At 41.7% G+C, this 25360-nt stretch overlaps 1 protein-coding gene across 1 annotated transcript in view; it reads left to right on the top strand.

Moving 5' to 3' along the window:
* LOC120913605 (calcium/calmodulin-dependent protein kinase type IV-like) overlaps positions 1-25360 on the top strand; it is a 76259-nt gene that overhangs the window by 11527 nt on the left and 39372 nt on the right. The window contains exons 3-5 of the mRNA XM_040323679.1: positions 6942-7020; positions 13401-13463; positions 24267-24349. Coding sequence (XP_040179613.1) covers positions 6942-7020; positions 13401-13463; positions 24267-24349 — 225 coding nt within the window. The remainder of the gene's footprint in view (positions 1-6941; positions 7021-13400; positions 13464-24266; positions 24350-25360) is intronic.

Genomic DNA, 25360 nt, shown 5'->3' with positions numbered 1-25360 from the left:
GACCTACAGCTGGGAGAACCAATTTTTCAAAGCCAGGCACCCCTTCCATAGACTCCCATGTTAAACGTCAGTCTAGTCATGGACACAGTGAGGCATGGACGTGGTGAGGCATGGACGTGGTGAGGCATGGACACAGTGAGGCATGGACACAGTGAGGCATGGACACAGTGAGGCATGGGCACAGTGAGGCATGGACACAGTGAGGCATTGACACAGTGAGGCATGCACATGGACACAGTGAGGCAAAATGAGGCACAGTGAGGCATGCAGATGGACACCCTAGGCTTATACTGGAGTCAATACGTTCTCCCAGTTTTTTTGTGGTAAAATTAGGTGCCTCGGCTTATATTCGGGTCGGCTTATACTCGAGAATATACGGTATTTAGTGAATTTTTTTCACCTTTTTTTATCGCAGATCAGACATCTGGCTGCAGCTGGAAGTGAAACATTTAGTAGTATAGGGTAACGGCCTCATGCGCACTGACTGGAACTCAAAAATACCTGTTTTACAGATGTTTGATGTTTTTTTCTGCCCCTAAACACCCCTCCATGCCCATACACACACAGGCATGAGTTTAAGAGGCATGGGGCAATTAGAGGCAGAAAAAAAATCACTTGTGTATTCAAAAGATGAGCAATTTGGCAGAAAAAATGCCAAAAGGAAACACATAATCAACAAAGCACTTGATGCACCAAATTGCATTTTCAAAAACATGGCTTTGGTGTGTTTTTAAAGCTGTTTTTCTCTTTCCAGGAGAAAAGCGTTTATAAAAGCCCCCAGTGTGCATGAAGCTTTACTACCACTGCTAAATGTGACCACTGCTTCTGCTCAGGGATACTGGTTTTCAGGGAGCCTGTTGTGAAAGCATTCGTAACTTTCAAGGGTGCTGCTGTCGTTTATATTGCAAAGGATGCAATGCAAAAGCACACAAACTTGATCTAAAGTCATTTTTTTCCTTTCTGGAATTTTCTTTTAATAATATGATAATCATCATGGAACAAAAGTGGTGTTTTTACATTTCTGTATTTCAGGAGTAGAAATATAGGACAGCAGAGCATTAGTAATACAAAATTCAGAATATTAATCTACATACTGACAAAAGAGATTACACGCTTCATTAGTTGGATTCTCTGCAACATTTCCAATTATAAGAAGTTTTAAAGCATCATGGAATGTATCTGTTTATTTAGCGTGCATATCTCTATTAATCATAATAAGTCATTATTCATTTAAATATGTAATATATGCATATATTGAATATATTAAGAATCTATTAAAATTTCTGAATACCAGAAAATAAATAACAAGAAAAATGTGTAATTGTAATCTGGGATTTATTCTGCAGAGTTCAATAAATTCCCTTTGACAGTTTTCTGGTGGTAGGACCCTTTAAAATGATTTCCCCTAATTCAGACAAGCTTTTGAAGCAGTTTCAATAACAGTACCAATGCATACAACAATTTCATGTAGTTCCTACTACCGCCACACTAAGAACCTGTGGCTACGGTGATGCCAGATTCAAAAAGATTTACTGCCAGTTTGCAGATTAGGAAACTAGTAATAACTAAAACCACTTCTGAGATGGTCTACAGAGAGACGCCAATGCTCTCCCTGTAATGAGTGGGGCATGTCTGTGCAGGGATCTGTCCCTAGCTCTATTCAGCTGAATGTAAACAAATGGGCATGGGATACAGACTTGTCATTACCCAAATAAGGCAATGCACATATTTGTGCAATGACAAGTCACACAGGAGGCAAACCTGAACGGGAACTAGTCTCTCCCCATCAATCTCAAGCCACTTAACTCCACAGCCACAGTGCTGTCAATCAAAAGCTAAGTGGTTCTGATGGGGAAATAGTTTCTCAGTTCTCCAGCAGGCTGCAACCACTCCACTGCAAAACCCCTTGACCATATTCCTGTCTGTAAAATGGGCGTAGTCTAGGGGTCTCCAAACTATGGCCCTCCAGTTGTTCAGGATCTACAATTTCCATCATACCTAGTCATATCTGTGAATGTCAGAGTTTTACAATGCATCGTGGGATGTGTAGTTCCACAACAACTGGACGGCCCTAGTCTGGAGATCCCTGGTGTAGTCGCTCAGTTAATAAGAAAAGAATCCTCCACTCCAGGTGAGTACAATCCCTATTGGAACCAAATGGGAGTGCTATCCCGGCCCGCCTCTTTGAAATACTAGGAAAAAGAAGAAATGGCTGTACATCCAAAGGTTCCAAAAACGTGCCTTTATTGAAAATCCCCAGGATACACCAGGACACCAGATATCTAGTCATATAGATGTGTTGCACAATTTGGATGGGTGAAACGCATCTACGTGACTAGATATCTGGTGTCCTGGTGTATCCTGGTGATTTTCAATAAAGGCACATTTTTGGAACATTTGGATGTGCGGCCATTTCTTCTTTTTCGTAGTCGCTCAGTAATGCTGAGAAGCAAAGAAGACGGAATGTCCAATATAGACATTCCAGCATCAGTGCTGACACATTCTAAGACAGAATTGTCTACCTGTTCCTTTCAGGTACATGAATCTGTCACAAACACTGATGCCGCGTACACACGGTCGTTTTATGCGATGTAAAAAAACGACGTTTTTAAAAACGTCAATTTAATTGATCGTGTGTGGGAGAAAACGTCGTTTTATGTCTTCTGAAAAACGACCAAAAAAAATTCAAGCATGCTTCAATTTTATGTGTCGTTTTTCAAAACGTCGTTTTTTACTTCACAGAAATTGACCGTGTGTAGCAAAAAACGACGTTTCAAACGACGTTTTTGAACCCGCGCATGCCTAGAAGCTAGTTATGAAGCGAGCTTCAATGGAAAAAACGTGGTGAATGTAACCTCGCTTTGCTAGAGCATTGTGAAAAAACGATGGTGTGTAGGCAACGTCGTTTTTGAAAATTGAAGTTTCAAAAACGTCGTTTTTTACTTCACAGAAAACGTCGTTTTTTTACATCGCATAAAACGACCGTGTGTACGCGGCATGACAATTTCAGAGCAAAGGAATTTTTAAGCCCTGTACACACGATCGGATATCTGATGGAATTTAATCCGATGGATTTTTTTATCGGATATCCGATGAAGCTGACATTCATCAGTCTTGCCTACACACCATCAGTCAAAAATCCAATTGTGACAAAACGCGGTGACATACAACACTACGACGAGCCGAAAAAAATGAAGTTCAATGCTTCTGAGCATGCGTCGACTTGATTCTGAGCATGCGTGGATTTTTGTCTGATGGAGTTCCACACAGACGATCGGATTTTTCTATCGTTTTTTTATCCATAGGAAAAATTTAAATCATGTTCTATTTTTTTTCACCAATGGAAAAAAAAAACGATGGGGCACACACAATCGTTTTTTTTCGATGAAAACAGTCCATTGGTCCTTTTTCATCGGACAAACCGATCGTGTGTACACGGCTTAAGAGTGTCAAAGCTACTCTTAATGAATTACCCTATAATGTATTAAAAGGAACATTGTTTAATGTGTTATAGACTAAAATATAGAAAAATTTTCTATGCTGTTCGTGATTTGATTTCATATGGCCCAGATTGGTCTTGGTTGGACCTGGTTGTATACAATTTGATTCAGAAAACTTGTAAGTTATGAGAGTTGTCCTGATAATAATTATGTGTGTAAAATACTGCAGTGAACATAGGTTGGCACCATAAATAGGGGGCATGTGTAGCCTTAACGTATATATGTTTTTGAAAAAATACCTAATAAAAGAAGCCTGTATTTACTTACTTTTCCAATGGCCCTACTTACCTTTGTGGTGGGTGGCACTACCTACATTGCTCTCCTAGAAGCTTTAAACGTTTGACCGATAACATGGGTCAAATATCTGTTTCTACTGCTGCTTGCTGTAATGCGGATAGGTTCACTTTGCCCAGAAGCAAACCGTATATATCCTCCAACAGTGGCAGCTGTGAAACTTCATAAGGGGTTGATTATGGATGATCTAATCTGCAAAAAGCCGAAAGGTTAAGGTTTCATATCCATACAAACTGAATAGAAACAGCACAATACTCTTTGACAAAACACGACTCAAAAAAAAAAAAAGAAAAATAGCTGCAGCACAGAGTGCAGTGATTTCTTTTTCTACACATGAGAAGTATAAAAACAGACCACATGATATATTCTAATGGCCAGAAATGAATACCTAAGGTGTCATTAAAAACCATCAATAAATGCTGAATTACATGGTGTTCATACTCAGTCACTATGGGATTTGTTTTCTGTAATCTGCAAAAAAAAAAATTAGGTTGATCCTCCTGTTCTCTGTTCCTCCAAGTTCCCACTGCAGCTTGGGATTCTGCAGAGCAACTGTTGGCAGCTCTGCACATGCTCAGTTTTCAGTGTATTTCTAAACTTTGTTAATTTCCTCCTTGATCACATCTGAGCAGCCCATGTACCTAAAGTCTGTTTCTGATTGTATTCACACCAGTGGCCGGCTGGAGGTCATTTTGAAGGGCTCTGGCAGTGCTCATCCTGTTCCTCCTTGCACAAAGGAGCAGATACCGGCCCTGCTGATGAGTTAAGGACCTTCTATGGCTCTGTCCAGCTCTCCTAGAGTAACTGCCTGTCTCCTGGAATCTCCTCCATGCTCTTGAGACTGTGCTGGGAGCTACGGCAAACCTTCTGGCAATGACACGCATTGATGTGCCATCCTGGAGGAGTTGGACTGCCTGTGCAACCTTTTTAGGGTCCAAGTATCGCCTCGTGCTACTAGTAGTGACACTGACCCTAGCCAAATGCAAAACTAGTGAAAAACGGTCAGAAAAGACGAGTAGGGAAAAAAAATGTCAGACACCTCCACCTGAAAAAACATTCCTGTTTTGGAGGTCGTCTCATTGTTGCCCATCTAGTGCATCAGTTGTTAATTTCAATTAATAGCAAAGCAGCTGAAACTGATTAACAACCCCCTCTGTATAAACCCCTCCCCCTCTGCTACTTAACTGACCAGATCAATATCCGAGGAGTTCTGATTCAAAAGTGTTCCTTTAATTTTTTGAGCAGTGTGTGTATATATATATATATATATATATATATATATATATATATATATAGCTGTCACATGACCCAGCTCTTTGCCAGACTGCCTGTGGGAAAACAGTGGCAGGAGGCGGTTATAGTTCTTTGCTGCTGATCACATGTTCCAGCCCTCCAGCCTGTGTCTAATGTGTGTATGTGTCTTAGAGGGAGGTGAAGCCTCAATCAATCTACATGTAATATGCCACCTCTATTGTGTTTAGCTGGTTAGTAGGCAAGGAGGAGGAGGGAGGGAGTTGGCTGTCATTTACCACTATGTATACACCCACATGTGTGACTCTATAGGCACATGGGCTGCTCAGATGTGATCAAGGAGGAAATTAACAAAGTTTAGAAATACACTGAAAACTGAGCATGTGCAGAGCTGCCAACAGTTGCTCTGCAGAATCCCAAGCTGCAGTGGGAACTTGGAGGAACAGAGAACAGGAGGATCAACCTAATTTTTTATTTTTTTTGCAGATTACAGAAAACAAATCCCATAGTGACTGAGTATGAACACCATGTAATTCAGTATTTATTGATGGTTTTTAATGACACCTTAGGTATTCATTTCTGGCCATTAGAATATATCATGTGGTCTGTTTTTATACTTCTCATGTGTAGAAAAAGAAATCACTGCACTCTGTGCTGCAGCTATTTTTTTTTTTTTTTTTTTTTTTTGAGTCCTGTTTTGTCAAAGAGTATTGTGCTGTGTCTATTCAGTTTGTATGGATATGAAACCTTAACCTTTCGCCTTTTGCAGATTAGATCATCCATAATCAACCCCTTATGAAGTTTCACAGCTGCCACTGTTGGAGGATATATACGGTTTGCTTCTGGGCAAAGTGAACCTATCCGCATTACAGCAAGCAGCAGTAGAAACAGATACTTGACCCATGTTATCGGTCAAACGTTTAAAGCTTCTAGGAGAGCAATGTAGGTAGTGCCACCCACCACAAAGGTAAGTAGGGCCATTGGAAAAGTAAGTAAATACAGGCTTCTTTTATTAGGTAATAAGGTTTATTAGTAAAAAAGGTACTTGGATGTTTTTTTTATTAAAATAATTACAGTGACATTGGTCCATATACAGAAAGGGAAGGGATACTGTAAATTAAACAGTGTTTTTGCAGCATTAGGCTTCTAACCCAAGAGTATGTGATCCCACATACTGTACGTCTGTGGCCATGGAAAAAAAATAGCATCACATTTTGTTTTCCTGCTAGACAAACTATGGTTGTGGACTATTAAACTGGCGGCATGGGGGGGGGGTGAAAATAGTTGATCCCATCTGCATGTTAACATTGACGGTGGACTTATCTGTACACATTGTTGTGGTAAACACTGTACCTAATGCTGGGTACACACGGGCCAAAAGTCGTCCGGTTCAGCAGGAACCGTCCAACATTTGCTCAGTGTGTATGTTGTGTGTCTTTTGTTGAAGGGTCATGCTGGACAACCAGAATCTGATCAGAGCTTGCAGCCAATGGCTGCGATCGCTGGTCAGTGTATTCTGGTGGGGTAGTTCCTCTGTCAAAATACAATAGAGAGCAGGGGAGATCGCTGCACCAATAATGCTTGTGTTAGTATTGTGTTCAGCCCACTGGGTTAAATGAAAAGGTGTAGCAGTGTGTACCAGGCTTAATACAGCACAAAGAACCATTTCTTTCCTTGCATTGTCACTGGTCATCTGTGAGATCCACTGCTTGGAGAAGACTGCAGACTTTCAGGATTATACACCCTCCCTAAAATGGGTAGGTAGAAATACCTACTGGGGGTAAGTGTTGCATAGAACAGGGATTACAGGGTGGATTGTGATTCTAAAACGTTTGTATTGTAATTAGCAAATATATGGATTGATTAAAAGAAAGCATTCTTATTTTTTCTAAACAGGGGAGCCACTTCTGCTGTTTTCAGATGCGAGGAGAAGGGGACACAAAAACCTTATGCTGCAAAGATTATGAAAAAGACTGTAAGTATGCATGGATATAATATCAATAATTATACATGTACCAGTATTTGTACATGTTTGTAGTATAATTTGTTATGCACTAACACCGTCTTCTGATGAATTGTCTACAATTCCAACTGTCCTGAAGTGTGATGCCTAATGACAGCAAAGGACCACACATAGGGCCGGATTCAGAGACAACTTACGCCGACGTATCTGTTGATACGCCGCGTAAGTTCTAGTATGCGCCGTCGTATCTATGCGCCGTGGTCTTAGAACCAGATACGCCTGAGTTCTGGCTCCATCCGACCAGCGTAAGTCTCCTACGCCGTCGTATCTTGGGTGCATATTTACGCTGGCCGCTAGGGGCGCTTCCGTTGATTTACGTGTCGAATATGTAAATGACCTAGATACGCCGATTCACGAACGTACTTGCGCCCGTCGCAGTAAGCTACGCCGTTTATGTAAGGCGTAGTCCGGCGTACGTTTATCCCTCATAAAGCAGGGGTAAGTCATGTTAAGGTATGGACGTCGGAAACGTCGGAACAGCCGTCATATTTTACGTTGTTTACGTAAGTCGTACGTGAATGGGGCTGGGCGTAAGTTACGTTCACGTCGTACGCATTGAGCCGTCGTATCTTAGGGAGTATTTGCGACGTGATTCTGAGCATGCGCCGTTCGCCATGCATTTACATGGGGTCACGATTCATTTTAATACAACACGCCCACTACCTGCCTACTTTGAATTAGACAGGCTTACGCCGGCCTATTTACGTTACGCTGGCGTAAATATAGGAGCAAGTGCTTTGTGAATATGCAGCTTGCCTCTAAGAGTTACGTTGGCGTATCGCATATGAGATGCGCTAAGCCCGCACAAAAATACGCCGCTGTCTCTGAATCTGGCCCCAAGTATTTAGTGAATGTAATGCTACACAACACTTTCAGAGACTGTAGACCTGCATTGATGATGGTCAAAGACTGCAGACATGCTACAGGAGATGGTCATAGACAGGGATGGCAACATCACATTACAGACACATTACATGAAACTGCTAAAGATCCACATTTGTTATCCCCTTAAATATTACTTATACCACATTTGTGTTAGAAAAATCACCTATGAATAATCCCAAATAAAAAGAGAAAATAAACCAAACTACTAGTAGCCAGTCTAAAGAGTATTTTTTATTTCACTGGCTTGTGGAAAAAGCAAAGGAAAAATTCAGTGTTCTGAATTCCAAATTTTGAGTTCCATGTTCTGAATTCCAAATTCAATGTTCCAAATTGCGAATTCCATGTTCCGTGTTCCAAATTCCATGTTCCGTGTTCTGAATTGCATGTACCGTGTCCCAAATTCCAAATTCTGTGTTCCGAATTTTGAGTTCCGTGTTCCAAGTTCCATGTTCCAAATTGCAAATGCCATGTTTCGTGTTCCAAATTTCAAACTTGTTTCATGTTCTAATTTCCAAATTCTGTGTTCTGAATTCCATATATTGAGTTCCAAATTTCAAATTCCATGTTCCGTGTTCAGAGTTCCCTATTCTGTGCTCTGAATTCTGAATTCCGTGTTCCGAATTCTGAATTCTGTGTTTAGAATTCTGAATTCCATGTTACGTGTTCCGAATTCCAAATTCTGTGTTATGTGTTCCAAGTTCCCATGTTCCAAATTCTGAGTTCTGTGTTCCAAATTCCATGTTCCGAATTCCAAACTCTGTGTTTCATGTTCTGATTTCCAAATTGTGTGTTCTGAGTTCCACATATCGAGTTCTGAGTACCAAATTAAAATTTCCGGATTTTAGGTTCCGAAATTCGAGTTCTGTGTTCCAAATTCTTGTGTTCCATGTTCCAAATTCCATGTTTCATATTCCAAATTCCGTGTTCCAATTCCATGTTCCGATTTTCAAATTCTGTGTTGCAAATTCCAAATTCCATGTTCCAAATCCTAAATTCTGTGTTCCGAATCCCAAATTCTGTGTTCCGAATCCTAAATTCTGTGTTCCGAATCCTAAATTCTGTGTTCCATGTTCCAAATTCTATGTTCCAAATTTCATGTTCCGTGTTCCAAATTCCGAGTTTTGAATTTCCAAATTCCAAATTCTGTGTTCCATGCTCCAAACTCTGTGTTCCGTATTCCAAATTCTGTATTCCGTGTACCAAATTCTGTGTTCTGTGTTCCAAATTCCATGTTACGAATTCTGTGTTCCAAATTCCGAGTTTTGAATTCCAAATTCCATGTTCCAAATTCCAAATTCTGTGTTCCATGCTCCAAACTCTGTGTTCCGTGTTCCGTATTCCAAATTCTGTATTCCGTGTACCAAATTCTGTGTTCCGTGTTCCAAATTCCATGTTCCAAATTCCATGTTCCGAATTCTGTGTTCCAAATTCCGTGTTCCAAATGCTGTGTTCTACATTACAAATTCCATGTTCCGTGTTCCGAATTCCAAATTCTGTGTTCCAAATTCCGTGTTCCTAATTCCAAATTCCGTGTTCCAAATTCCAAATTTCCTGTTCCGAATTCCAAATTTTCTGTTCCAAATTGTAAGTTTCATGCTCCATGTTCCGAATTCCAAATTCCGTGTTCCATGCTCCAAATTTTGTGTTCCACATTCCGTGCTCAGAGTAACAAATTACAAATTCTGTGTTCCGTGTTCCAAATTCCAAACTCTATGTTTCATTTTCTAATTTACATGTTTCAAATTCCATGTTCCGTGTTCCAAATTCCATGTTCCAAATCCCAAGTTCTGTGTTACAAAGGCAGCGTTCCGTGGCGTTCCGTGTTCCACATACCGTGTACCAAATGCAACGCCAACTTTAATCACAATAATGAAAAGTTTTTTGCTTATGCCTTTGCTTAACAATCTGTAGACCAGGGATATGCAATTAGCGGACCTCAGCTGTTGCAGAACTAAAAGTCCCATGAGGTATAGTAAGACTCTGACAGCCACACGCATGACACCCAGCTGGAGGTCCGCTAATTGCATATTCATGCTGTAGACTGTCCACATACCTTGCTTTTGTTTTTGTTTCCTCCTTATGCCTTACCTCTAAATATTGGCCTTTTCTTATCTCTATTAGCTGTCCACTTGTAAGTCTGTTTCTTAAGTGAGAATTTTGATCTGCATAGCCAGCCATTTTTATTACCTCCCTAATTAGTAATTAGAAGAACACACGCCCCCATTCCTAACAGTATATATCTAAGCATCTCTTGAGAAAGGCACGTTTGCCAAGGGGTGGCACGTTTGCAGATGGGGTTCATTCTTAAAGTGGGGGTATTTCTATAAGTGGAAGCACTACTGACTCTGCACTTCAGCGAATGCACAAAGCGAAGGAACACAAACCTTGAAATTTGTAACACAGGTAACCTTGTTCACAGTTTCTGCTCTTCCTCCCCCCTTCTAAAATGCACTGTCTACTACTCCTTCTGATAGCTGCGTCTTCAATCCTTAAACTGTCTTTCCGTCATCCTTCTTCTCCACCCCACACCTTGTATATATCACCCTCACTTCTGTCCTCTCCTTATTACTGCACTCACCAACTCTGGCTAACTCTAAATTTACACACCCAATACTCCAAATCACTGGGGCATGTCCCTTCATATAAATCACATTTCCATATTACCTCCCTCACCCTTCTGCTTCTCCTATCCTCTGGAGATGTATCACCAAACCCTGGGCCTCCTTCATCTAACTGTGCTCAACACACCCATTACCCTACACCCTCTGGCTGCAGCTGCAATGCACACAATCTAGTTCCCATTTCTCTTCTTCCCAACACCAGACTCCCATTCTCTTGCGCCCTTTGGAACGCTCGCTCCGTCTGTAACAAACTCACCTCCCTTCACGATCTCTTTATCGCTAAATCATTTAATCTTCTCGCCGTTACCGAAACCTGGCTATCACAAATCCGACACTGCGTCTTCTGCTGCACTATCCCACGGTGGTCTTCTTTGAACTCACTCCCCCAGACCCAGTGGACGCAAAGTAGGAGGAGGGTGTTGGAATTCTTTTAGCTCCACGTAGCACCTTTCAAGTGCTTCACCCACCTCCCTCTCTGGCACTCTTCTCATTTGGGGCACACTGCATTTGTCTCTTCTCCCCAGTTTCTCTAAGGATAGCTGTGATCTACCGGCCCCCAGGTCCAGTATCATCCTTTCTCTATGACTTCTCTGCCTGGCTACCCTACTTTCTCTCTTCTGAAATCCCCACAATCATTCTTAGGGACTTCAACATCCCTACTAATGCCAACACTCATGCAACTTCCAAACTTCTCAGTCTAACCTCCTCCTTTGACCTGAAGCAATGGATACATGCTCCTACTCACTCCAAAGGCAATACCTTTAACCTTGTCTTTTCCCACCTATGCACTCCATGCAACCTCTCCGACTATCCTTACCCTCTCTCTGGTCACTACCTTATTAACTTCACTCTCTCCTTCTTCTCCGCCTCCTCTCCCCCCAAACGCCTAACGGTTACTCATAGAAACCTTTGCGATATCAACCCTTCTCTTCTATACTCTGCGACTGACCACCTCTATGACAAAATCGCACCCCTGTCCTGCACCCACCTAGCCACTTCTGTCTACAACACTTCACTTCTAGCAACACTGGACAGATTGGCCCCCTTTACTACACACAGAATAAGGCCCCGTCCCCTTCAACCCTGGCAAACAGATGATAAAAGAAACTAACAAACGATATACTAACGGCCAAAACTAAGGGACACTATTCTGTACTCCTACTCCTGGACCTCTCTGCTGCCTTTGCAACAGTTGACCACCCACTCCTCCTCAAAAAACCCCACACCTTTGGTCTCTGTGACTGTACTCTTCGCTGGTTCTCTACCTACTTATCCAACCGCACCTTTAGCGTTACTTACAATTCTACTTCCTCCTCTAAACTTCCTTTCTCTGTTGGGGTCCCCCAAGGTTCTGTTTTTGGACCCCTCCTATTTTCAATCTACACCTTCTCCCTGGGTCAGCTTATAGCCTCCCACGGCTTCCAATACCATCTCTACGCTGATGACACTCAAATCTATTTCTCTGCCCCTCAACTCGCCCCTTCATTCTCCTCACGTATCACTAATTTACTATCAGATATATCAGTTTGGATGTCACACCACTTCCTCAAACTCAATCTATCCAAAACCAAACTTACCATTTTTCCTCCCCCATGTGCCTTTTCCCCTGATCTCTCTGTCAAAATTGATGGCACAACCATAAGCCCATCCCGACATGCCAAGGTCCTAGGAGTAGTCCTGGACTCTGAACTCTCCTTCAAGCCCCACGTCCAATCACTGTCCAAAACCAATGACACAACAAAACTCCTAATTCACTCCCTGGTCATCTCTCGCCTCGATTACTGCAACTCCCTCCTCATTGGCTTACCTCAACATACTCTATCCCCCTTCAGTCCATCATGAATGCTGCTGCCAGACTCATCCACCTTACCAACCGCTCTGTCTCTGCTACTCCTCTCTGTAAATCCCTCCACTGGATTCTACTCGCCCAACAAATTAAATTCAAAATACTAACAACTACCTACAAGCCATCCACAACTCTGCCCCCAGCTACATCACTGACCTAGTCTCTAAATACCAACCTAATCGTTATCTTCGTTCTTCTCAAGACCTCCTGCTCTCTAGCTCTCTCATCACCTCCTCCCATGCTCGTCTCCAGGACTTTTCCAGAGCCTCTCCAAGCCTATGCAACTCCTTATCCCAATCTGTCCATCTATCTCCTTCTCTATTAGCTTTTAGAGGATCCCTGAAAACCCTCCTCTTCAGAGAAGCCTATCCTACCCACACCTAACAACTGTATTTTCATTTGGTCCATATGATCATCCCCCCACAGCTACTACCCTTTGTTCCACTTAACCCTCCCTTCTAGACTGTAAGCTCTAACGAGCAGGGCCCTCTGATCCTTCCTGTATTGAATTGTATTGTAACTGTACTGTCCTCCCTGATTTTGTAAAGCGCTGAGCAAACTGTTGGCGCTATATAAATCCTGTATAATAATAATAATAATAATAATAATAATAATAATAATAATAGCATTGATGATAGCATTGAAGGCAGCACCCAGCTGGACAGGTAACAAACTTTTCCTTTGTTAAGAGATTTAGTAGGCAGCAGGCATACAGGTAAAGAAGAGAACCCTACACAGATGGCAAAGTAAGATTGCTGTATACCAGTTGATTCTATAGTTTTCTGGCACAGACTACATTGCTAAACTTCATACATGTTAATTATATCCCACATATGCCCAAATAACAGTTGCTATCTGAATAAATGATTATGCATTTAGACACAAGGATCTTTGTGTATTTGCATTCTGTACAGCTCCTGACTCAGGTGTATTACAGGATTCCCTAAACATTTTTTTTTTTCAATTTGTGACATTTTTAGGTTGACAAAAAAATTGTAAGGACCGAAATTGGAGTGCTGCTGCGCCTTTCACACCCTAACATTGTAAGTATTTTATGGCATGTGACACTGAGGGGTATTTGTGGGTGAGGTCAATAAGCAGAATGTATGGATGTGGTATATTGTGGGGGGGGGGTGGTACAAAAGGTAATAGCTGCGGAGAATCATTTGATGGGGGTTCTCTAATTACACCCCTGCAGTTTTTATTTTTTGCGCTATAAACAAAAACCAGCAAAAATTTAAAAAAAAAAAACATTTTGCTATACCCCAATTTGTTTTGAAAAAAAAATAACTCAATTTCGGCCGATATGTATTCTACGTATTTTTAGGTGGGTGTGGGATAGGCTTCCCTAAATAAATTAGTTTTCAGAGATCTCCTAAAGGTGGACAGGGTAGGGGCTGATTTGACATACCGGGGCAGGGAGTTTCAGGGGATGGGAGAGGCTCTGGAGAAGTCCTGAAGGTGAGCAAGGAGGTCCTGGGAGGAGCAGTATATGGTTTCCATTGTTCAGTATTGCTAAAAGAAAGCTTTTTTTTCCTCCGACTGACCACCTCTATATATATATATATATATATATATATCTTTTTCTGTATTATAAGTATCAACTTAATAAGCTGATGGCTAAAATGGGAAAATGGCTGTGGAGCTTAATTCATTAACCACTTCAGCCCTGGAAGGTTTCGCCCCCTTTCCTGACCAGGCCATTTTTTGCGATACGGCACTGCGTTGCTTTAACTGACAATTGATGTATTTTTTCCCCACAAATAGAACTTTCTTTTGGTGGTATTTAATCACCTCTGTGGTTTTTATTTTTTGCGCTATTAACAAAATAAGACCGACAATTTTGAAAAAAATACTTTTTTTACTTTCTGCTTTAAAACATATCCAATATTTTTTTTTTAATCAATTAAGGCCAATATGCTAAAAACTAAGTACTAGTGCGAAACACGTCAGCTGTGTGTCCCATTTTCTTGCTGTGGCTTGTAGTGCTTTTTATCCTATTTTACTAATAAAGGCAACAAAATGAATTTTTTTCTGGAGTGCGGCTGTCCAAACATCTTTTTTGTTCTTTGTAAGCTGGCAGCCCCAGATACCCTCAAAAAAAAAATTATGAACATTTTACAAAGCTGCACAGTCTTTTATATTTCAATTTTTTTTATTCAATTTAAGACAAGAGTCTGCCATTGGGTGGGAAATTGCAGACTGTTAGGTATCATTGATACAAGATTTAAACAATGGGTGTATATGAACAGAATACAGAAATATGCGATTTCAACATATCAAGTATCTATACGGTAACCATAAAAATGCCAGCCATAAGAAAAACACAAAAATCCGGAAGTTTAATTCTCCACAATTAACAGAAATCTTTATTATGGGGTCTCTGGGAACACCCACAACATCATTCATTGTTTAGTAAAGGCAACTGACTGTTATGTTTGGGATACTTTCCGAAGAGAATATTTCTGTTGATGATGTACAAGTAAATGGCAGACATTGATAGGGTTGTTGGGGTTGGGATAACAATATGTAATAATTTGAAGGAAAATGGTCATTAAATGTAGTGTGACTGCTTAAATTGTATGCATTATGGTATCGCAATGATAAGCGTTATGGTTTTCCAGTTTATAAATGTGCAGTTTTTTTGTATTCAATATAGATTTTTTTTTAATTTCATTTATAGTCATTTAACCACTTCAGCTGCTCTCCCATTTATGGGCCTATTTGTCACAACATTATATATATATATATATATATATATATATATATATATATATATATACATACACTGTATTTTTGGGGACAAATTAGGCTTTCTTTTTTAAATATTGTCTTGTGAAATATATTCATACTCCCCACCTGGCTGCTGACATCTTTAGGTGGCTGACTTCCATGTCTTGATCACCGGCTGCTTCTATTGGCCAGGCGAGGATGACATAACTCTCACACATGTGCAGGGGTTCAGTCAGATTCGGCAATGCCAAATTTGTAGAGTGAGCTGCACATGCGCAGCTTACTGTACAGGGTGGACATGCAGAAGAAAAAAAAACAATTCTCTTCTGCTTTAAAATTCCTGCCTGTTGCCCCTATTTTTTTTTTAGTCTAAAGCTCCATTTTAAAGACAATTGGCTTATACTGCCACCTACAGGAGGAATTGATCAGTGACAACCAAATTCCCTTTTCATCTGGTATGCAAAAGTTTGTTTTTCTTGTTGCTATCATCTCTGCAAGGTGTGTTTCTGAGATAGCTGCCTTGTCTTGTAAAGAACTATTTCAGATCTTAGACAAGGAGAAGGTTGTCTAGAAAACCAAAATCTCCTCCCTTCCTATGCTAGTTTTTGCCTTTTACCTCAACCAAAACATTGTGATTCTGACCCTCGGTGTGGTCCCTGTTTTTTGCACTGTTGTTTTTATATAGGCTTGTTAATGTTTTGTTCTTGTTGCCCACATCTCAATTTGATGACTTTTGGGGGTTCCATATGTCTTTAAATTGCTTCTGGATTATTGTACTTACCATAAAAAAAAGTTTCTTAATGACAGGTTGCTCACCAATCTGTGTTTGTGATGATACCACTATTTACCAAAACTGAAGCATGTTGGGAATAAAAGGGGTTAAACCTGACTAGATAAAACAGAAGTAAACTCAGCCATAAAACAATTTTATTTCAGGCACGTGCCGGAAATGTAACACTCCCATTGGTTGTGCTCTCAACCAAACTGTCAAACCAGCCAATGGCTGGTGTCATAACTGATCACATGTGCAACGTCATGGCAGTTGTAGATTAAACAGAAGCCAAGATGGCAGCTTCCTTGGCTGAAAACGATAGGGGGGTTTACTTCCACTTTAATATGTTTTTTTGTTTGCCAGTTTCCTATTCCTCCTTTGGGTGGCAGTGTCACTCTGAATTTCTTCTGAATCTGTGTCCCTTAAAGTGATATTGAACCCAAAAATGTGCTGATTTGCAGCCTAACAATTCTTAGATATGGTGGTTGCATGGGCGTCCGCTGAACTTTTTTATGGGGGGGGGCATCATTTTAACGTCATCCATGCTCGGTCCCTTTTTGACAATGTCATATGTGTGTGTAACAGTGTGTTTGGCACTGCTGCTGTTACCTGTGGTTCTTCAGCGATCGATCATAGGCCCAGGGCAGGCACTGGCAGTATATTCTCTCTCGTCTCGGCCACTGCACGCCACACACCTGCCGATCCGGCGCCGGCCAGATCGGCATAGGCATAGCAAGTGAAACATACATTTACACAGGCAGCCAATCACGGAACAGAACAGCCGGGATGTTAAGCAGAGGCCCGAGCGGCAGAGCCAATCCAATGCCGGGGGTGAGGAGGGAGGGACGGATGTGTCTGTATGTATCACGGTGAATAAGTCGGAACAAGACTGAGAGCAGCTCCAGCCCCCAGGCCAGCAGCAGACTTAGAAAAAAAGTCTACAGCTGCCGCGGCCATTGCAACACAGGGGGCAAGTTAAGTGTCTTCTCTTACAATTCCAGGGGGGCAATTGCCCCCCCCCTTGCCCTATGGAGCGGACGCCCATGGGTGGTTGCATTCATTTATTTATTATTTTTTAGGCATTTTTTTTTTATTGTCACCTTGTGATCTGACCAGCATGAGTATTATTTTTCAACTTACTTTTAACAGACTAAGCTGTCCAGACATAGTAGTAGTTAGAGGGCTGAGACAAACCATTTAACACTGATAGTGGTGCCTACAATGGTTTATTAATTCGCTGCAACTGTTTATAAAGTGCTTGTTGGAGTTTAGCTTGGAGTTTAGCTTCAATTTGTTAGTCAAGTCTATCTACATATGCTAATCCATCTAAGGCCCCGTACACACGAGAGGATCGATCCGCTGGAATTGATCCGCGGACCGGCTCCAGCGGATAGATCCCCTGGTGTGTACGATCCAGCGGATCTGTTTCCGCGGATTTTTGTCCCCGGGGATGGATTTCCAGCGGATCAAAATTTCTTGACATGCTAAGAAATCGATCCGCTGGAATCCAGTCCAACGGATTGATCCGCTGGTCTGTACAGACTCACCGGATCAATCCGTCTGAATCCATCCCCCGCATGCGTCGTAATGATTCGACGCATGCGTGGAATTCCTTATATGACAGCGTCGCGCACGTCGCCGCGTCATCATCGCGGCGACGGCGCGACACGTCACCGCGGACGGAATTCCGCGGGGATTTTGATCTCATGGTTAGTACAACCATGAGATCAAAATCCGCCAGAGGATTTACGTTTCTGCGGATAAATCCTCTCGTGTGTACCCGGCCTAACAATACCAGGAAGAAAAAATAAATAATATAGGGCATTCAAGGATGATCAATCGTTATTACAATTATATAACCACAACAAAGTTAAAAGATCATAGTTTATTACACAATATCCTAAAAATTTTCAGATGAAAATTACATTGATTAAATGAGTGAAAAAGTTTAAAGGGGTTGTAAAGGTTTGTTTTTTATTTTCTAAATAGGTTCCTTTAAGCTAGTGCATTGTTGTTTCACTTACATTTTCCTTCGATTTCCCTTCTAAATGTTTTTTTTCTTTGTCTAAATTTCTCACTTCCTGTTTCTCCTCTGGCTGAGGATTAGTCAGCCAGAACAGCTTACTGAAGAAGAACAGGAAGTGAGAAATTTAGACAAATAAACATTTAGAAATCAAAGGAAAAGGTAAGTGAACCAACAATGCACCAGCTTAACCACTTCAGTACCGGCCCTTAGTCATATGACATCCACAGAGGGGATCTCCCAGCCTGGGTGGACGTCATATGACATCCTGGGCTTTGTGAGGGGATATCTGAATGATGCCTGCAGATAGAGGCATCATTCAGATATCATTACTTGCCGGCGGCGATTCTGCACACCATAAGAAAGATCATCGTTCTTATATGCGGCGGGAGGGTAAATCCCCTCCCACCGCCATCCGGTGCTTCTCCGGGCTCTCCCGTGCCATCAGGGGCCCAGAGAAATAATTGTCCAGCACCGGATGGGAAGCATAGAGATAACTGGTGGCGGTCGGAGGCCCGGGCGCGATGTGATGACGTCACGCCCGGGTACCCGGAAGTAAAAAAACCGCGATTGCGGCTCGTAAGCATGAGATCAGTGAATTGTTTTCACAATCTCATGCTTTCCAGCCTGGAGGAGAGATGTGGGGTCTTATTGTGTAACAGCTCTGGTGAACGGGAGTGAACCACAACTGCGGTTAGCAAGGATTTCAATGCACTTCTCTATGTGAGAATTCAGTATTGGACCCCAGGCGTCACTCCAAACAGAACAGAAGTTTGGGGGTTCTCTACATCATCTCCCTCCCACATAAAGGAATGCGTTGTGCTACTAGGGGTGGACGTATTACAACATGCGACCAACCCCTAGTGTTAAAAGAATACGATATATGTGAAGATAGTGGTACCAATGCACCTCAGTATGCAAGTGATTATCAGTACCGGCCCCCTGGAGACACTCCACACAGAACAGGAGTTTGGGGGTTCTCTACATCATATCACTTAAGCATAAAGAAGTGCATTAGGCCACTAAGGGAGTAGGTATAAAATACCTTTAACCCTTAGCATAGAAAAGTTAAGGCGAACATGTTTAGCAACTTAGGGCATGGGCCCATAAACAAGTATCAACTTATGTCAAGCACGTAGTAGTTTAAGAAGATGCAGGCAACTAATAGTTGCGTAAGAGAGGCATATATAGCTCAAGGTATTTGAGAGTGTATGTCCCTTTAAGATACTCCACAGTAAGCAGCACAGAACACAACAGACAATCTCAAGCAGTATGTTAATACTTAGTAAGCCACAGCAATTGATTAGATGCAATAAGTGTAGCAGATGATTCTGAAGTACTACAAGTGAAACAATGGCTACTTATCCGTTTGCAGAGGATGGGTATTTGTTGTAGTTCAGCAGCAAAAGAATTCCGTAGTGTAGGGACTCTACATGGAAGATATCTTCAGGGTGTCCCCAGCAATGGCAGCAAGAATCACTAAGGCATTTAGCTAGAGGCCATGAACTTCCAACCTGGCATGATGTCCAGCAAGGGGAGCGATGCTAGCGGTGTTGTAGCGTGGCTGAGCTACGGCTGACAATGATAGAACGGCATGTATAATACACGCCGTTCTGTTTATACTAGAGCAGCATGCATGTGTGCCGAATGCAGAACTAATTGCATTCGGCACTTCTGCATTCCAGGCTGGAACGCACGCGTCATCACGCGGTCGCCGCGCTACGTTCCAGCGTGGAACGCATTACGGCACCAGGCGCCGATTACATATTGACAACGCATCTCTCCATAAAGAGGACCTGTCACACATTAATCCTGTTACAAGGGATGTTTAGATAGAAGAAAATCATGGACTGCCGCACTCCTTAAAACAATGTCTTTATTGTATAAATAAAATCCAAAAAATAACCAAAGCGATGCAGTCAAAATGAAGTGAACAACAGGAAAAAGGTGGCTGACATGTTTCACATCATGTGATGCTTACTCGTAGCTCAAGGGATGTTTACATGTATGTAAACGCCGCTCAAACCACATATGTGATGTATTGCCGTGTGCGTTAGAGCGTGTGCAACAATTCTAGCACTAAACCTCCTCTGTAACTCTAAACTGGTAACCTGTAAAAAATTTCAAAGCATCGCCTATGGAGATTTTTAAGTAACGAAGTTTGGCGCCATTTCATGAGTGTGCACAATTTTAAAGCGTGACATGTTAGGTATCTATTTACTCGGCGTAACATCACTTTTCATATTTTACAAAAAAAATGGGCTAACTTTACTGTTTTGTTATTTTTTAATTCATGAAACCATTTTTTTTCCCAAAAAAATGCGTTTGAAATTTTTTTGCGCAAATACTGTGCAAGATAAAAAGTTGCAATGACCGCCATTTTATTCCCTAGGGTGTCTGCTAAAAAAAACATATATAACATTTGGGGGTTCTGAGTAATTTTCTAGCAAAAGAATGATGATTTGCATATGTAGGAGAAAAGTACCAGCATAGGCCCAGTATGGAGGTGGTATAAAAGCCCTGTATTGAAGTGGTTAAAGGAACCTATTTAGAAAACAAAAAATTAACCTTTACAACCCCTTTAATGGCTACTGTCATAAGTCATGACACGTTTCATGGACTACACCGCTTCTTCAAGACTTCATATTCACATATGACAGATGCCTTGTACAAAATGTGATCTATAGGTCAAAAGAATACATGTAAATACAATGCATAGGTATAAACAAAGTATACAATGATGTACATAAGTATAAGCACAAGCAATGTAAAATATCAATATTCATGTCACTATACAATTAGGCCTATAATTTGGCCAAAAACCTATCCAAACAGGGAGGGGGAGGAGGATAGAGAAAGAAAATATTCAAAACACACATTCCCCACAAAGGATACCGACAAAAGCAAATACTCCTAAGGAGAATGCTCCTAGACTACAAGGAGGCATATAGAAGACAACCTACGAGGAACGATAAAGTGGATTCTCAGGGACCCATCACCATGGTCCGCAGCAGAGTACAATACAAGCTCAATAGAATTATACATGAATAAAAAAACACCTAATTCATATAACCATATCATTACATGCATTATGGCAACATAACTCACCTAATAGACAGGAGAGCCATCCTCCATATAAAGCATTAAAAAAGCACCTCTTGAAAACCATAGGCCTACTGTATTACCTGCAGGTTATAACATCTGACTCTCAGATCATCTTGGGGTCCTTTATCAAATATTAACAATGTAAGCAACATACTAACCATAACCAGGCCAACTGAGAACTGTTCTCTATATTCAACTAAGCATTAAACGCCTCAGCCTTTACCCGCACAGGTATACATTTCAGAACAGAGCCAAAGTAATCTAAAGATTGTATACATGGCAAAGAGAAAAAACAGAGGAAAAAATTTAAACTGCAAGAGATCCACATGTTTAGGTAAATCCAATCACAAATCACATTAGCATGGGAGAAAAAAATACGAAGCTGCCCAAAACTCATTTGAGTATACCTACGTCACGTACCTCAGCTGTGCGGCGCCGGCACGCTCAATGTGCCCATCATAGCGATGCAGCCAGGGAGGCTTAGGGGCTTTTCAGCGACCCATTGGCGCCCTTGGCGTCATCATACCAAGACATTTTGGCTATTTTCATGCTCCCAACTTTGTGGGAAAAGTTTGGGGATGGCCTCTTCCTGTTTCAAAATGGTTGCGCACCAGTGCACAAAGCAAGGTCCATAAAGAGATGGATGAGCAAGTTTGGGGTGGAGGAACTTGACTTGCCTGCAGAGTCCTGACCTCAACCCGATCTCCATATCCCCTATGTCTACAGTCCAAAGTGATTAAAACATATTTTTGTAGCGCCATATAAAAAAAAAAGCATAAAATTAGTTTACGAAGTCTTTATTTAATTTGTAAAAAACGTTGTCAGTCTTTATACCCTAAAGTTCACCACTTCAGACCCGCGCTATAGCCAAATGACGGCTACAGCGCGGACCTGAAAATCCAACTGGACGTCCGCCCTTTGCGCGTTCCCCGCGTTCTCTTGGACACAGCCAATTACAGATCGCCGTGAACGGCCAATCAGAGTGGCCATTTGCGATGCGATCTGTGCGACCAATGAGAGATGATCTCATATGTAAACATATGAGATCATCTCTCATTGCCGTTTTACACAGAGACAGTGTCCTGTCTCTGGAGAGGAGACCGATCTGTGTCCCTTGTACATAGGGACACAGATCGGTCACCCCCCCCCCCAGTCATCCCCCCTCCACCTACAGTTAGAACACAATGCAGGGAATACATTTAACCCCTTCCTCGCCCCCTAGTGTTAACCCATTCAATGCCAGTCACATTTATACTGTAATTAGTGCATATTTATAGCACTGATCGCAGTATAAATGTGAATGGCGCCAAAAATGTGTCCGCCATAACGTCGCAGTCCCAATAAAAATCGCAGATCGCCGCCATTTCTAGTAAAAAAAAAAAATAATAATAAAAAATAATAATTCTGTCCCCTATTTTGTAGGCGCTATAACTTTTGCGCAAACCAGTCGCTTACTGCGAAGAATACATATCGGCCTAAACTGAGAAAAAAAATGTGTTTTTTTTTTTAAATTGGGATATTTATTATAGCAACAAGTAAAAAATATTGTATTTTTTTCAAAATTGTCGCTCTTTTTTGTTTATAGCGCAAAAAATAAAAACCGCACAGGCGATCAAATACCACCAAAAGAAAGCTCTACTTGTGGGGAAAAAAGGACGTCAATTTTGTTTGGGAGCCATGTCGCACGACCGCGCAATTGTTAGTTAAAGCGACGCAGTGCCGAAAGCTGAAATTTCACCTGGGCAGGAGGGGGGTATATGTGTCCAGTAAGCAAGTGGTTAATTTAGTAAGACCCTATAGTTATTATTACATAAGGGGTATACAAGTACAAAAGCTAAAGTGAATAAAGCAGTTCATATAGTGATATGGCCAACAAACTGCATACATCTACAGTGGAACCTCGGTTTAAGAGTAACTTGGTTTGAGAGCGTTTTGATTTGCAAGCAACTTTTTTTTTTAATTCTGACTCGGTTTGCAAGTATTGACTCGCAAGACGAGCAGAATTCAAGCTAAATAGGCCTGCAGTACCTCATTTGGCCTGAGGTACGGGAGCGCAGGAGACAAGAAAAGTCAAACATTGACCTGCAGTACCTCATTTGGCCTGAGGTACGGGGGCGCAGGAGCCGAGAAAAGCCAAACATTGACCTGCAGTACCTCATTTGGCCTGAGGTACGGGGGCGCAGGAGCCAAGCCGAAGTGTCCTTGGGACTTTTCGGACGTTTGGCCGCATTCGGTATTGCATCCCATTGAAGTCAATGCGGAACAAATTTTTTTTGTTTACATTGGCCCAGATTCAGGTAGATCCGCGCAATATTTGCGTGGGCAAAGGGCAACGATTTTTGCTCTGCGCCCACGCAAATATTTCGATTTGCCCGCGATTCACGGAGCAGTAGCTCCGTAAATTGCGCGGGCGCTATGCTAATTAGCCCTGCGTAAGGGCGCCTAATGTAAATGATCCCGCCGGTGGCGGGAATCATTTAAATTAGGCGCGCTCCCGCGCCGAGCGAACAGCGCATGCTCCGTCGGGAAACTTTCCCGACGTGCATTGCGGCAAATGACGTCGCAAGGACGTCATTTGCTTCTAAGTTTACGTCCAGCGCCATTCACGAATCACTTACGTAAACGACGTGAAATTTAAATTTCACGAGCGGGAAGGGCGGCTATACTTTAGCATTGGCTGCCCCTGCTATTAGCAGGAGCAACCTTACGCTAAAGTCGCCGTACGGAAACTCCGTACCTTGCGTGCGCAGGGCCCGTGCAACTTTTGTGAATCGGTGGAAGTATGCAATTTGCATACTATACGCCGATCACAATGGCCGCGCCCCCTAGCGGCCAACGCAAGAATGCAGCCTGAGATATGAAGGCATAAGGAGGCTTATGTCTGTCATATCCTAGGCTGCAGTCCGCGTAGCGATGTTCCTGAATCAGGGGCATTCGCTACGCGGGAGCAAAACAGCTATTGCGCCGCGCAACTATGGTTGCGCGGGCGCAATAGCTTCTTGAATCTGGGCCATTGACTTCAATGGGAAAACTCGCTTTGATATGCGAGTACTTTGGATTACGAGCATTCTCCTCGAACGGATTATGCTCGTAATCCGAGGTTCAACTGTAGTTTATGAATGAGCGTTGTGAAGCTAAATGCAACTATCCCACAAAGAACGCAATCACAGACATGTATCTAATTGTTGTCTACTTGTATGTTCCTTATTTTAGATTAAACTCAAGGAAATCTTTGAGACATCAACCGATATTGTGCTAATTCTAGAACTGGTTACAGGAGGGGAACTATTTGACAGGTAAATTGCCCATTATATCTTTCTTGAAAGAAAAAGGTATTCGGTAAGTCTGTGCTTAAACTGTAATGCCGCGTACACACGATCAGAAATTCCGACAAGAAAAGTCCAATGTGAGCTTTTGGTCGGAAATTCCGACCGTGTTTAGGCTCCATCTGACTTATTCTGTCAGAATTCCTGACAGCAAAAATTGAGCTGGTTCTCATATTTTCCGACGGGAAAAGTTTTTGTTGGAAATTCCGATCATTTGTATGCAATTCCGACACGCAAAAAAAACATGCATGCTCTGAATCAATTTGGCACATTCTCGTAATCATTGAACTTTTTTTCTCGGCTTGTAGTAGTGTTGTGCGTTACCTCGTTCTTGGCGGGCGGAATTTTGTGGGGCCGTGTGTATGCAACACAAGTTTCAGCTAAAATTCCTTTGTGAAAACAATCCACGGTTTTCTTGTCGAAATTTCCAATCATGCGTACAGCATAAGTCCAGCCAAAACATTATTATAAATTTTAAAGTAAGTTTGGAACTTCTATTGGGCTTTCATTTCTATCTGGAACTCTATTAACTACTTTTATACCAGGGTCATTTGAAATTTTTGCACATACTGTATGTTAAAATCTGCATTTTTTATATGATTTTTAGTGCTTACAAACACAACATTTTTATTTATTTTTGTAAAAATGTAAAAGATGTTGTGCTGAGTCAATAAATACTAAACATGTCAAGCCTTAAATTTGTGTATGCCTATAAAATGGCGTACCGCTATAGACACAACATTTTCCATAGGCAACACTTCAAACGCCTTTACAGGTTATCAGTTTAGACTTAACCATGAATTATGGCCCTAGAATTTATATTTTCCCTCCAACATTTGTGGTGATACCTTACATATGAAGAGCAATCAGTGTTTATATACAGGTGTGCTCCCTACATCCACTGTTGCATTCAAGCCTGTGCGTTAGGTGCTGGTGGTGCTTTTAACATTTTTATTAATTTTATGTATTTTATTATATTAC

This window comes from Rana temporaria, chromosome 1, assembly GCF_905171775.1.
Source record: "Rana temporaria chromosome 1, aRanTem1.1, whole genome shotgun sequence".
In the NCBI taxonomy this organism is placed as follows: domain Eukaryota; kingdom Metazoa; phylum Chordata; class Amphibia; order Anura; family Ranidae; genus Rana; species Rana temporaria.
This window is presented reverse-complemented; position numbering and strand designations above follow the sequence as displayed.